This window comes from Salvia hispanica, chromosome 6 (genome assembly GCF_023119035.1).
Source record: "Salvia hispanica cultivar TCC Black 2014 chromosome 6, UniMelb_Shisp_WGS_1.0, whole genome shotgun sequence".
Lineage (NCBI taxonomy): Eukaryota > Viridiplantae > Streptophyta > Magnoliopsida > Lamiales > Lamiaceae > Salvia > Salvia hispanica.
The window spans coordinates 44,838,401-44,852,980 of NC_062970.1; the positions used below are offsets into that span (position 1 = coordinate 44,838,401).

The 14,580-nt window shown below is 37.4% G+C and overlaps 3 protein-coding genes across 3 annotated transcripts; all 3 read right to left on the minus strand.

The window, feature by feature from the left end:
- Window positions 1–1,052: 1,052 nt before the first annotated feature.
- Window positions 1,053–3,215, minus strand: LOC125195473. Its single transcript, XM_048093620.1, has 4 exons — window positions 3,135–3,215; window positions 2,515–2,910; window positions 1,966–2,303; window positions 1,053–1,095 (listed from the first exon to the last, which is right to left on the minus strand). Exons 1-4 carry the CDS (start codon window positions 3,213–3,215, stop codon window positions 1,053–1,055), a joined length of 858 nt encoding a protein of 285 aa, XP_047949577.1.
- A 494-nt stretch (window positions 3,216–3,709) lies between these two features.
- LOC125194008 (serine/threonine-protein phosphatase 6 regulatory subunit 3-like) lies at window positions 3,710–9,180 on the minus strand. The gene is made up of 15 exons (XM_048091999.1): window positions 9,112–9,180; window positions 8,957–9,010; window positions 8,373–8,432; window positions 8,153–8,269; window positions 7,622–7,716; window positions 7,336–7,538; window positions 7,017–7,114; window positions 6,680–6,783; window positions 6,435–6,600; window positions 6,165–6,287; window positions 5,703–5,785; window positions 5,311–5,449; window positions 5,140–5,169; window positions 4,817–4,890; window positions 3,710–4,665 (listed from the first exon to the last, which is right to left on the minus strand). The coding sequence occupies exons 2-15, from the start codon at window positions 8,969–8,971 to the stop codon at window positions 4,083–4,085; spliced, it is 1,890 nt and encodes a 629-aa protein (XP_047947956.1). The 5' UTR covers window positions 8,972–9,010; window positions 9,112–9,180; the 3' UTR covers window positions 3,710–4,082.
- A 1,448-nt stretch (window positions 9,181–10,628) lies between these two features.
- Window positions 10,629–12,101, minus strand: LOC125194016 (kxDL motif-containing protein 1-like). Its single transcript, XM_048092008.1, has 3 exons — window positions 11,966–12,101; window positions 11,723–11,875; window positions 10,629–10,884 (listed from the first exon to the last, which is right to left on the minus strand). Exons 1-3 carry the CDS (start codon window positions 12,085–12,087, stop codon window positions 10,776–10,778), a joined length of 384 nt encoding a protein of 127 aa, XP_047947965.1. The 5' UTR covers window positions 12,088–12,101; the 3' UTR covers window positions 10,629–10,775.
- Between the last annotated feature and the right edge of the window lie 2,479 nt (window positions 12,102–14,580).

The window sequence follows — 14,580 nt, forward strand, 5'->3', positions numbered from 1 at the left end:
GGGAAGGCGCTCCGGAGTGCGGAGGAGGGGACAGCCGGCGACGGCGGGACTCCTCCTTAGGCTAAATATAAATACTAAGTATATTTCCTCTGTTTTTATATTCGTTAGGATGTTATATGATTCAATTACAATTTCCTACTACTTATTTTACTTCAGATTTTATGGATTGTTGAATCTATCGAATGTATCCAAATTCAATCGAAAAATTCAGTGGAATATAGAATCGTTCTCGTTTCTCCTTTGTTTCTCAAAGATCTCATCTTGTAATGCATGGAATGATGGAACGCCCACGTATTAGTTCTGTCCGTGATTAGAAGTCTCGTTTTCTCATTTAGTCTGTCCGTGAATAGGAGTCTCGATTCACTTTTACCATAAATGGACCTCCTGTTTTACTAATTTTTTCCACCAATTTTTTTTCACACTTCTTAAAATTCTGACATCAAAGGAATGAAACTTCTAACAGCGGACGGATGAAGCGGTGCCCAGAAGTTTTGTAAGAATTTTTGGACACGTGATCTGAGATTCTGAAAGGGGTCAACATGTAATAAATTATGTGATCACTTAAATAACTTAATGAGTTTCCAATTTTGCTGCTACCAATTTCAGATTTGACTGTTATAAGCATAAGATAAAGTTACTGCCAACTCATATAAAATCAGTATCTTAACAAAATTAACCAAGGGACCACAAAAAATATTCTCCATTAATGAGTTTCCAGTTTTGCTGCTACCAATTTGAAATTTGACTATTATAACCGTATAAAGTCACTGCCAAATCATATAAAATCAGCATCTTAACAAAATTAACCAAACAAATAGAGTCATATAAAATCAGTATCTTAACAAAATTAATCAAACATATAGACATGGGCGTTTGGCCCTCTCACCTCTTCCCCTCCATTCTATATTTATTACAAATTTTAATGTATATATATTATACAAACTTTCATGTCTATACATTAAACTATACCAAATGCTCCTCAAAAAATAATTTGCTCCTCGTGTAATGAATTCTTGGCTACGCAGCAATAGTTAGTTGAAAACTTGGATTGATTAATCAGAAAAAACAGTTGGAACCAGCACTTCTCCAGGCAATCTATTGGTATATAGCCAACATTGAAGTCAATTCTACATTAACATCACTATTAAGATTTTCGCAAAGCTACAGCGATAGGAATGATGAAATTTAGTCTAATTTTAATCTGAGCCAAATATTTTCAAAACTACTCCCTTCATTTTTGTTAATTTAGTATATAGAAATGATATGCTATGAAATTAAAACTTAGATTTTCAAAATTACTCCCTTCATTTTTATTAATTTTTAATTTCACAAAATTTATAAAAATCAAGCTTGATTTATTATTTTATTAATTTATTTGAAATTATAGAGAAAACAAGCAAATCGAGTTTTAATTTTTATGAATTTTGTGAAAATAAAATTTTCAATAACATTTTCTTATGTATTAGAATCAAACTAAATATATAAATCGAAACGAACAATGCTAAATGTGCGTAAAGGAGCTCACATAAGATATGTAACATAGCATTCATCTATAAATATATATCACCCAGTACAAGAAAATGATGTTTTAGTTAGTTAAGAGCATCTCCGGTGGCGCCCTTCCCACTAGGACTTCCCACAAAAACTTCCTGTCACGTCATCACTAGGACTTCCCATTCCACTGTCACATCACTAGGACTTCCCCTGCACTAGGACTTCTCACTAGGACTTCCCGCAATTAAATTCACAATTAATCAATTTACGGAACTAAAATTTACGGAATTAAAATTTCGACACGAATACGAACGGGGAAATGCGAATATTTCATTAAAAAAAACATACATTATTCGGAAAAAAAAAATTACATAGTCAATAAAAAAAAATTAACCACATCAACGTCCACCCCTCCGCGTCCAAACCTCTTCGATGATATCCTCCTGAAGTCGAATATGGGCATCTCTTTGCCGCATGTCGGCAAATGCGCGCAACCGCTCAACCTCTCCATGAGGTACCCCCATGTTCACATTCGCGCTGGCCACGACGTGGCTTGGACCGACACCCGTATCATCTTCGTTGGTCCACTGAGTCAGTTCGTCACCTTCACTTTCGACAATCATGTTGTGTAAAATGATACATGCGTACATGATGTCGTCGATGTTGGGAATATACCACATCCGTGAAGGACCCTTCACCATCGCCCATCGACTCTGAAGCACACCAAATGCCCGCTCAACATCTTTGTGCGCTGCCTCCTGACGGCTCGCAAAGTAGGACTTCTTTTGTCCGATCGCATGCTTGATCGTCTTCACAAAGACGGGCCGGTTGGGTATATCCCATCTCGCCAAATAGTATCCCATATTGTGCTGGTTGCCGTTGGCGACGAAACTGATGGCGGGACCAACGCCATTGCACTGATCGTTGAACAGGGGTCAACGACTGGATGACGTTGAGGTCATTGTTCGACCCGGCGACTCCAAAATAAGCATGTCATATCCACAGCCGGTAGTCAGCTACAGCTTCAAGGATCATCGTGTGATGCTTGGCTTTGAAGCCGGAAGTGTGCATCCCCTTCCAGGCGGCGGGGCAGTTCTTCCACTCCAAATGCATACAATCTTTGCTGCCCAACATCCCAGGGAACCCGTGCACCGACCCGTGCATATTTATCAGCTGCTGGCAGTTTTCGGGGCTCGGACTCCGAAGATAGCAATCCTCGAATATCGCTCTAATGCCCGCGCAAAAGTTCTGCAGACACTCGATGGCTGACGACTCGCCAATGTGGAGGTACTCGTCGAACATGTCGGCCAGGCCTCCGTACGCCAATTGCCTGATTGCGGCAGTGGACTTCAGTAAGGGCGTGTGTCCGGGTTTGCCAGGCGCATCCTCCCTGTCCGAAATACTCGTATCTTCTCTCTAAAGCACCCACGATATGCATAAACAGCGGATGATGCATCCTAAAACGTCGCCGGAATATGGCATCCCCGAAACGCGGCTGCGGAGCGAAGTAGTCCTGATACAATCGAATATGTGCAAGATTGTGGTACCGGGGTACATGATGTCGCCGATGGATCGGCCGAGGTACCGCCGCCTGCTGCCTCTGCCGTAGCAATCGATCAATCGCCCCCTTCCACAGCGACATTCAATTCATTCTCACTATCACTATCACTATCACTATCACTAGCGCCCCCGCCACTACCACCCGCACGACTACTAGCCATTCTAGATATACTTTGAGTTTAGAGAGATAAACTTGTCAACACAAGTGGTGTGAATAAAATGAAGTTCAACGAGCCGTATTTATAGAGTTTAAAAAAAATCAATTTTAATGCGGACGTCCGGTCGGACGTCAGTCGGATATCCAAGCCCATCTGACGTCCTCACGGGACGGGCGTGTCCGAGTTTTTCCTTCACTACGGCGGACATCTGGTTCGACTTCCGCGACGTCCGCCGTTGGAGATGCTCTGAAGAGTTAACAAAACAAAATTTTAATATTAGTTGATTATTGTAAAAAGAAAATAACTAGCGCAGCGTTAACATTTATTTCGTAATTAAGATAACACTAATTTAAATGTCCATAATTCTTCATTTTCTTAAATCCATGTTGAGGAAAGTAGCAAAGAAGAAATAGAAACCGCAATAACGACGTCGACATTTCCCCTTTAACCAATAAGACAAACAAATGAGAAATTATTATTGAATAAAAAATCAGATATGAGTGATTCAGAGTTCTATAGCAATAGTTTCAGCGTCAAATATCCAAATAGGAGAATTTAGGAGCACCAAATATAAACATAGATTTTGGCAACATACACATCTAACATTCCCAACTGAGGGTCAGATTTTACCTACAAATACATAAAACTCGAAAATCAGTTAAAAAAGAAGGCAGACTCTACAAATATTTTCAGTAGCTGTTAGGCTTCGGCTGAGCTAAAGCACTTTATTGCGCAGGAGGCGGGGCTTTGCTTTCTCTACCTGTGACGAGCAGCATCGTTCCCAGAGTCGCCCGCTCTCCATCAATACCAGTGCCAGGTTTTCATCTTGACACTATATATGGCATAAGAATTTACGTTGTGTTCCATGTTTTAGTTATCCTTTTCCTGTTCTGTGGGTCCAGATGTGTCGTCGTCCTGTTCAATAGTTCGGTTCTCTTCAGCCGCTTGTGTAGAATCTGAAGGACTGGCAGCACAGTCTTTTGCATCATTAGGGGATTCTCCAGTATCTGTAGACTCATCGGTGGAGGCTGGGGAAGGAGCCGTTTTGTTGTCGGGTTGGTCCTCTAATTCTACCTGCAGCTCGCCATTGGGTAAAGATGGGAGTTGGTCTGCATCAGATGTGTTTGCAGTATTTGATGGCGTAGGGTTTTCAAAAGAATCTGAACTTTCCCTCCACTCGACCCACTCGGGTTTGTCGGAGGAACTTGTCTCACTTTCACTGGAGCCCTCCAGCAATTTAGTAGGTATGTCATCAGCAACATTTGGTTTCTGCTCGGAAGGTTCAGATGCGGCAGTATCAGCTAAGGCCTCATCTTCCTCGACAACGACACCTCCAACACCAACATGGCCTTCGGTGTTGGGGGATGAAGAAGCAACAGGAGCATCGCCGTGTTCATCAGCGATTCTTCCATCTTCAAATGCAAACCAATTTGAGTTTGTAAAGAGGGATCCACTGCAAACAAGATCACAAATCACAATGAGGCTTGCTATTTTGTTCAATAAAAAATTGATTTAATTAACTTTCACTAATATTTGAGCTTGTGGATACAAGAAATTAGAAGAACTATAAAGGTAAAAGTTACAAATTTCATTTCCATTTTTACCTTTCCTGGTGATCATCACCCAACCTGAGTGAAGAAATGACTACTTCAGCAGATTCATCATCAAAGTAAACATCCTGAAAAAAGTTATCATAGTTAGATGATTAAAAAAAGATGAGATTTGACAAAGTTAAAAGGATGAAAAGGACAGAAATATAAATTATGGCGGTGCAAAAATTTGGCACGGATAAAGTTTAAGATGGAGAGAGTAAAATATCAAAGAAGCAGAACCAAAATTCGCAAGATATTCAATACCAATAAATTTTCTCATCCAACCCATCACTAAATGCAATCAATTAAGTCATAATTCTCAGTCATGTGAATACCTCATCATCCCGTTCCACAGAACCATGAGCCTGCAAAAAGTAAACATATAAACTATTCAGTCAATGGTACAAAGGCCACTTATTAGCCTTTTTGGGCCTCTATTAACTTTTAATTATCTAGACGAAAAAATGAAAAACAGAGCAGTAGCAGTTAAATCGCATAAAACAAACCTCGGTATCATCATTACTGTATATCCCATATCGGAAGGCCTGGCTCAAGTTATTCGCCAATGCCGCAACATCATAATCCCTATCTTGGTAATCATCATCATCACTATCTCTATTCTGATCCAGGAGTGTAGTGGGCCTCCTGCATACTCAGAAAAATGTCATGTCCAGAATGAGTTTGGAATTTAGTTAAATAGACTATGCAATTTCAAAACACCTAGACCAAAGGAATAATGCTGAAACATGACCATGATATTAGAGAGAACTAGAATCGGATATAAGGGTGCATGTGCATAAATGCAACACCCTCTAAGCATGCAATAACTCAGTTTCTCGTGCATAGTCTATATAGCTAATAGCTACATGCAGAGGAGACCATATTTATGAACACTAACCCGCATGCCCACTGTGAGACATTCTCCACAGCATTGCGCTTAAGCAGGACATTTGTTTGCCAATCAACCCAATCACTATTTCCCTGCCAATTAAAAGGTAACAAAAAACTCTTTAAAAATATACCAGAAACTCAATAGCATTGATGCCTTAGCAAGATTCAAAATATACTGAAACATTGGCATTATCAGTCTACCAGCAGCACCTCATAAGGGTACAAACAATGCTAATCTGTTAAGATATATGGGTAACAGGGAAAAAAGGATCAAAGAAATAAAGAACAAAGGCATTTTAAAATTAGTTATTCATAACAGTATATCTGTTAGATAGCTTTAAGCCAACAGATAACAATGTCGCCTTTAGTTGATGATGGTCATGAACCAAGAGAGGAGCGGTGTTTGAAGGCAGTTGCAAAAACTAACAGAAAAATGCAATGAGAAAAATCAAATAAAGATTGGGCAAACCTGTAGAAATGTCTGTATGTCACTGTTGCTATCCCCCAATTGCACAAGCTTGTTAGCAATACGGGTTAGGTGACCAATATTCCCTACCATGGGTGGTGTTCTTCCCTCTGCGGATACAGTAGGCTGCAAAATACATTACTATAGTTCAGTATTTAAGAATGATTTGATTCTTTACCCCACATCATAGAAAGCCAAAACAATTGTGATGAAAAGAATAAGAGCAAGTGATAGAAGCAACTACAAGTTTTAACTGCAGTATCAAATAATTACCTTGCTCGAATCAACAGTCAAAGTGAAGTTTCTTTCAACTTCAAGAATCTTCCCAACAAGATTGCATTCGTGAAGCAGATGTTCCACAAACTGAGGGTTCTTACTCTCAATACAAGATAGTATGATGTGTTCCACATTAGAATGTAAGAAATTATTGTATGGATACCTAAAAAATAGTAAAATCAAAATTCTCAACAGAAACTACAGAATTACTAGTATAAGACGGAAATGGGTAAATAACGTACTCGAAAAACAATTTTAGAATATGCTTCACAGCACCCAGGCGAATTAATTCCTTTTCTGCAACTTCATTGCTGACAGCGACCAAGACTGAGATGAACTCAATAATCTACAAGACCCAATCATTGATCAAAATAAGATTTTGGTTCAGCTGCATTGATTAATTCACTTATTAAGACATAATGTTGGAAAGACATGGAAAAAATGAAAAAATATAGAGATGCAGCCAAGTGAAGTTATATAGGGAATGCACAAGAGATTTGCAGTTATTAGTTGGATACAGAACATACTTGAAGAATAAACATCTGACAACAAACAATCCTTGAGCAACAAAAGATGTACCTTCAAACGATGCTTTCCTAGAGGGGGTTGCAATTTGCCATAAGTAGTAAGCAAGACACGCTCTTCCCATGAAATATCCAAAAGCTTGAGCAAATCACCTGCCAAACAAATCAGTAGAGTTATCAAGCCAGTCTCTAATGAAGATTTGCATCACGCTTTTCACAAAAATCTCCTGAGAAACGTATTTGAACAGACAAAATAAACTAAGAGCCATGCATTTGCATTGTAATTTTTAGTGAATCCATAATGGTTTAGAGAAAGAAAAGGCTGAATGGAAGCCTCAACTTGTTAGCACAAGCAATCAAATCCAAGAACTAACCTAGTCCATCTAGCATGCTTCTGACAGTCTCAGGGCTAGCAGTAGTTCCTGATCCTTGTGTCATTTGACGGGTATACATGTAATATGTTCCTGAAGTTAACCTCTTGGAGTCTAGCAACGATATACAGACAGACAACAAGTTAACCAAAACAGATTTTGGGCGCGAGTCTTCCAGAGCATGCCGGAACAGTCTTTCAATGAAACTGTGACAACAACCAGTCCAAACCAAGATAAGAAAACAATCTGATGTGGGAAACTAAGAACAAAAATAGGTAGACAAATGGACCTCGGGCTGGAGATTTTTGAAGCTAGTCCTGGTGGAGCATAACGAGTGATTGCACAAAGTGTTTCTGCTGCATTAGCATGTACTTCGGGGGAATCCTGCAAACCAAAATAGTACACACATCAAAAGCTCTGTGAAGCAGATCAGTCAAATTCTTGGGGATGGCAGGAAAAAAAAGAAACATGAAGAAGTAGGCTTCATTTGTCAAAATGTAATTACTCAACTTACCCCCACCGCAGTAGACAGAAGAAAAAAAGTTACAGAACAAAATTCTACCAAACATAAACAGTTATACATACAAGATTTTAATGAATATATACAAATGTGTGTAAATTCTGTAAAGGAATAGCTTTTGCTCCACAGTAATAAAGGATAAATGAGCAAAAGAGGCACAACTCCCAAACAGCTATACACCCACAACAATTAGAAAAGAAATCTCCAACCAAGCCACAGTCCACACACCCTAAATAACCAGACTCTGGGTAAAGAAGACAACACTGTCAAGTCAGGGTACACATGCTTACTGCAACTTACAGATGAACTAAATTTGTCAACAATCATTTCCAGCACATTCATATCTTCCAACCACTGCATAGAGTCCGCACAATTGGTGTAAATATGTTCATCCGCGCCGATTAGACGTATTAAAACCTGTTCAACAAAAAAAAACTATTAGTATTTTTAAACAAATATGCCTAGTAAAAGAGAGGCCTGGGTGAGGATCAGGGTTTGGAGGAAAGGATTAACAGCATACCTCCATTATAGATGTAATACCAATTAGGTCAACCAGCCTTTTAATGATATCCTGATGAGCCTGTAAAAATGTGAATAAGCTTCTCAGTAAATACCATATAGTACAAGGCAGTAAGTAGGCTGATGAATTATCCCTCTAAGAGGAACTTAAATTCCTGCATATTACATCAAACCAAAGAGTAATGGATTCTACACTTATTTAGAATAAATAACTGAGAATTACAAATCATGAATATAAACCCTGGAATGACTGAAACAAGATGGTAAATGGTAATGCAGGAAAACGGACAGTGCCACCTGCTAAACTGTTCAAAACTTAAAAGTTATGCATTTAGGAAGGAAGTTCTCTAAAAACATGAAATCTCAGTAGCACTTCTCTTAGAGATCATGTAAATAGACTGTACAATATAAAATTATTTCCATCTCCGTTGCTATGCATCATGTTGTGAAAATAACACGGCTTAAATTACGCGGTTTTATGTTCATAAATACTTATATTTGTCTTTCAAGTTTCAACGATGAACATAACAAGCTCTGCTTATCAGCCTACAACCATAGCAGATATACAAATACAGTTGGACTCACTTGTATGTAGTTCATTAAAGGAGTTGTCTTTCGCAGCAAGAGGCACACAACAACCTGGAGCATCAAAGATCAAGGATCAAACACACCAGCCAGAAATGAACAAAATACCTATATGCAATATATTTAGTCATTTGTACATAAAGTATAAACCATACCTTGCTGAAATAACCAGCCAACAAAGTGCTATGGGAACGCTCAGGTTCCAAAAAAGAAAACAGCAGATCCACTAAGCTACAAAAGGAAGCCTGTGGGGAGACAGAAGAAAAATTACATAAGTCAAATTAATTTGAATGCCCTATACATCTTTATTGCAAATATTTGGTATGCAGTTAATTGTAAACAAAATACACCTAGAACATCTAAGACACATGCTTACTTGAATATTCGTTCTTTTTCGGCACCTTCTGGTGGTTCTTCCACGATGTATTGAACCAGTTTTTTTACATTAGCTCTTTCCCGTAAACTGCAAGAAATTTTGGCTGTTAACTAAAGGTGCAAAATCAAAGAAAATGATGTTTAATCCTATTATTACCAAAAAAGTAATAACAGGGACATTTTAACAAGAAAATATAGCTCCCATGATTATAGCAGAGAAGGAAAACAGTTCATTTTCAGCGATCAATCAAGAACCCATGAAGATCGATTACTACACAAACTACTTAGCTGATTATCATACTGTCCTTTGCATCTCATCTTAATTCAACCTATACAGCAAATTCTATTTATGCAAAATGAACCACTTCTATTCTCGGAGCTGAGGTATATGAAGAATGGCTTTTTGGTCCCTTTCGTCCAGTGGTTAGGACATCGTCTTTTCATGTCGAAGACACGGGTTTTGATTTTTCTATGTGATTATCATTGACACATGTATATTTATTATTTGACTTATATCATATGTATCATCAATATTTAATTATTGCAATTAGTTAACCTAAATATGGTACCAGACTATTTTATTTCGTTTGGCAATTTATGGTAGTAGTAATTGTTCTGTATACTCAATTTTATGTCTAATTCATGATTATATTTTATGCCACACTTTGGTGTGCATTAATTACACCATAGTAAGATAAAAGAAATATCTTCTTATAAGATATTAATATGAAAAATATGACTGAAAAAGGTTAATGTCATATGAATCTCCCTTTTGCATATTAACTTTATAATGAAATACTCCATCCATCACATTAAATATGCAAAGTTTGTGAATCGGCATGAGTTTTTACGTAGTGTTGTTTTGTGGGTTAATGAAGAAAAGTAAGGTAAGAGAGATGAAAAAATAGAGATAGTAATATTTCTATTTTAAGAAGACAAACTAAAAAAGAAAACGTTGCATTTCTAATAGGATAGAGGAAGTATAAAACATGGAGTAGTATTTATCATATTATAATCAAATGACATGAGACATGTAATTACGAACATCCCAAAAATGAGTATTGAATGCAAACAAATGGAGTAGTTTTCAAGAAAATGAAATGAGTAGACTTATACAACTACTTTTGTAAGGAACTTTTCTCAACTTCGCGCAAATGAAATGAGACATGTAATGACGCACATCTCAAAATAGCAAAATAAGACATTTAATGGTAAACCGTAGACGGAGAGCGCATTAGTTTTCGAGGAACTAAAGAGCACATTATACAACCACTTTTATAGTAAGTTTGGACAACACTGAAGAAGCAGCTAACAATAATTCTTTCAAGGATTACCACAGCACAATTTATACACAAAGTGGCAAGAGTTGAAGAAATAATGAATTCTAAGAGCAACAGTGTGAAGTGGATTTAGAGCAGAAGAAGATAGGAGGGGGAAATCATTTCTAGCTGTCCTTGGGCAACTCCAGGTCCGGTCTTTGATCGAGAGCTTCGATTTCTGAGGTATCAGGAAAAGCATCCGGATAGGTTCCAGCAATCTTGTTCTTAAGGCTCCTACAAACAACATCCGAATAAACGCGCATTAGCTTTCATAGAAATGTGGCAAAAAAGACTCCCACGTAATGAATGTAACAATGATAAGGATCATTCGGGCAGAGTTTAACGAACTCATTACTATGACGAAACCGTTTTCCAGATAGATCGTTCCAGTCATTTTAGCATAAACACTAGTGTAGCTTACTTGGTAGGTGTTATTGAAGAAGACTACTATGGTCTATGCAGCTCCTAAATACGGAGTATATGCTCAATCGAAGAAAGCTTCAGTCGTGTTGTTCGTTTGTTCAAATAAACCGCGCTTGGCCTAATACCCTCTTCACCACACAGGATCATTTGCTTGAATTAAGTGCTCAAGGAAAAATCACATTGATATGTTAACCAAACAAGCGAAGGATGCTACTCGACTTCTCTGCCATTTTTTGACAACAAACACGGACTTCTGTCGTGCCATTAATCTAATCCATATTGCTAAGGAAGTGTAGCTTCTACGAACATCGGAAAACATCTCATATCCATATGGATTTCCTAGCCCTATTTGAGTTCTATGTTTGTGGAAGGCTAATCACAGGGAGCTAACAATTTTTTGCAGCTGAAGATCACAAGGTTCAATCTGGCATTAATATGCCATCATCAAACATCTCTACACATTTCATAGGCTCAATTATCATCATCACAAGCATAAATTTCATCAACTCTTCTTAATTTCTCAAAATACTTCCACTCATCCAAAAAAAACAAGCTCTGGATACATTCATTTGTACATCTAAACAAAATAAAGCATCGTAAATTGGGGGAATTGAAAGGTAAAGTCGAAAAAACGTAGAATTTGACACACCTGAGCTTCTGAAAGATGTAATCCAGGTCCGATTTCATGGACCGCAAGAGGCGCGTGTTCTTCGCAAAATCAGCGTGCACTTCCATGAAGCAATTCTCCGAGTACTCGTTGAAGTGAGACAGCACTGCATTGCTGTCCTGCAATCTCCCCAATCTGCGTATTCAGCTCTTCGAATCACTAAATTCCGGTGAAATTGTGATCGAATAACCAATTGACAAAAAATATGTTTCTACACATACATACATGAGATTTTGCGCTTGTTTGATCGAATCCAAATCTCGCGAATCAGTCAGGGTTCTGAATTCTCTCGAAATTTCGCTGGATGCTGATTCCATCGACTCCTTCACCTTTTCTGAATCCGCCATTTTCACTTCTTTTCCTTCTTCCTTGCTAATTTTGGGGATGAAAATTGAAATTAGCGGGCTTGAAGTTGGGCCGTATGATGTAACGGGCTTGAAGTTGGGCCTTAGGATGAATTAACGGGCTTGAAGTTGGGCCGTATGATGAATTAACGGGCTTGAAGTTGGGCCATAATCACAGATCTGTAAATAGAGTAAATGGGCCTTTAACAGGGGCGGAGCCACATGATCTCCAAGTGGGGCATCTGCCCCCTCTCAAACTTTTACATTTTTCTTTGATAAATTTGCAAATTTATTCATATTTCTTTATAAATGCCCCTCTCAATAACTCTAATTTTTCTATGTACTATAATTTTGCCCCTTCTAAGAATAATTTCTGGCTCCAGTTGTCAATATGTAAAGATGAGACACAAGTACGAAAGGTAAAAGCCTCATCATCCAATTTCAAAATTAATATGAATACAAATGAATAACACATGTTTCAATATTTTTATGAATAAATATCATACTATATATAAAATTTATTGCAACCCACATTACAAATTACATAATTAGACCCAGCTAGAAAAAAGGCTAATGTAAGCAAATTATTTTAACTTTTCCAAAAAGTAAATAATGATTGTATTTCTGCAATATATAGCCATGGAGAAAAGCAAAGTAGCCAAAAATTCAACCCATCCCACACCCAAAAATTTATTTCAGATTTTGCTGTCACAAGAAACCACAGAAAATTAATGCTTCAATAGTAGGTCAACAATGATCTTTTAAGTAACAGTGCCAATTCAATGATTTCAGAGATAGATCACTTTGTAATTTTAAAAAATTATGGGGGGGGGTTATGCAATTATCCAGAAATGCTTATTGCATATTCTAAGCAACCGTACCATGAAAAGAGGGTTCAAGTGCACGCTCGTCTGAACAATTTTTGAAAGACTCAGAATTTTTTTGTGATATGGACAAACCTAAAGGTGTGAGGGATGGTCATTTTCTCATGATATGAAAAAATTACTATGAAGTTTGGTTAAATTAAATTGTGATGGTCACTTACCTTTCAACCTTGAATGTCCAAAAAATTTTAAGTAAAAGATGTTAAAACAAATACTTAAAAATGCATAACAACTCGAAACACACAGACTGAAACAACTCGAAGTAGAAATGATTCAAGTCGAAACACACAAAGACTGAAACAACTCGAAATAGAAATGATTCAAGGATAATGGAACGAAGAGAATATTTTAAAATACATAAAAATGCGTAAAAAGTTACTTTATAAATGTAAATTTGAATTTGTGTATAACTCAAATGTACATATTTTATTTATTACTGTTGTGTAGTTGCTTGCATCTCTCATACACAAGTATGAGGCCTTGGGAGATGGACTTTTGGAAGCCAGTGGGTTAAGTCTCCCCTTAACAGGCCACTACATATCCTGATTGAACCTTTCGGGCCGAGGTGTGGGGACGGGCAAGACGACAGAATCGCCTTTTTTGCTGTAATTAATATATCTCATATTTGATTTGTGAAATTATCACATTATGGCTAAATAGATTGTTCCATGCCAAAAGTAAAATTAGTGAGTCTCGTGTGTTTTGGTATTAGGTGGTTAGAGTGACACTTCACACTTTTATTTGGTTAGGATGATTTGATACATCTATCACATTAAATGTTACACGTAAATTTGTTCCCATTTATGTATAGTGAGAGAGTGGGAGAGAGAGGTGTGGCCATTGGCAGCAAGCTTTAACAGTGGCTCGATTTTCAAACGCAGCAAAAGGAAAGTCCGCCAATTAAGTCCAAGAGTGAGTTAAGTTGCCATGCCATCAATGTTCATCACATGAATGTCATACTCATCGTATCATGCCATGCATGTATATGCATACTCAAATTAAAACATAGGAGTAGTACTATAGTGCGTCCGTCCCGAGTGGCATGAAATCGTTCATCCTTGATTAAATGGTCAGTAAATCTATCTATGTCTGTGGGTGTGGAAGAAGTCTTAAATATTGAAACCACCCTTCAAGAGATACTTACAAATCAATACGACTGTTGGATATGGATCAGACTTAAATCTTTGGATCAGTTGTTCAACCCTTTAAAATGCCTGCAAATTAGCCCAGTGAATCGTCACTAGGTTAGCCGGTGGATCTCCTTAGTCTAACAACTAAAAAAATTAAAACATGTTTTAGCAAATTATCAAAAAAATCATTGAATTTAATTAAATATGGTCAATAGATACTTAAAAATGATTAAAAAGTTTAAAATGATCAATTATATCATATATTTGACATTTTTTTCTTTAATTGACTAATGGCAAAAATTTTCGGCATATCCATAACTGAATTTATCAATGTAGCATGTACCTGTGAAAAAAATGTTTTTACTTTAGCACACACAATAACATTTCATAAATCCTCGCAGTCAATAAGAAATACTTCCTCTGTGACTTTGTCCACAAACAATAGTTTCATTTTGGTCCGTCCGCAAATTAATTCACTTTTA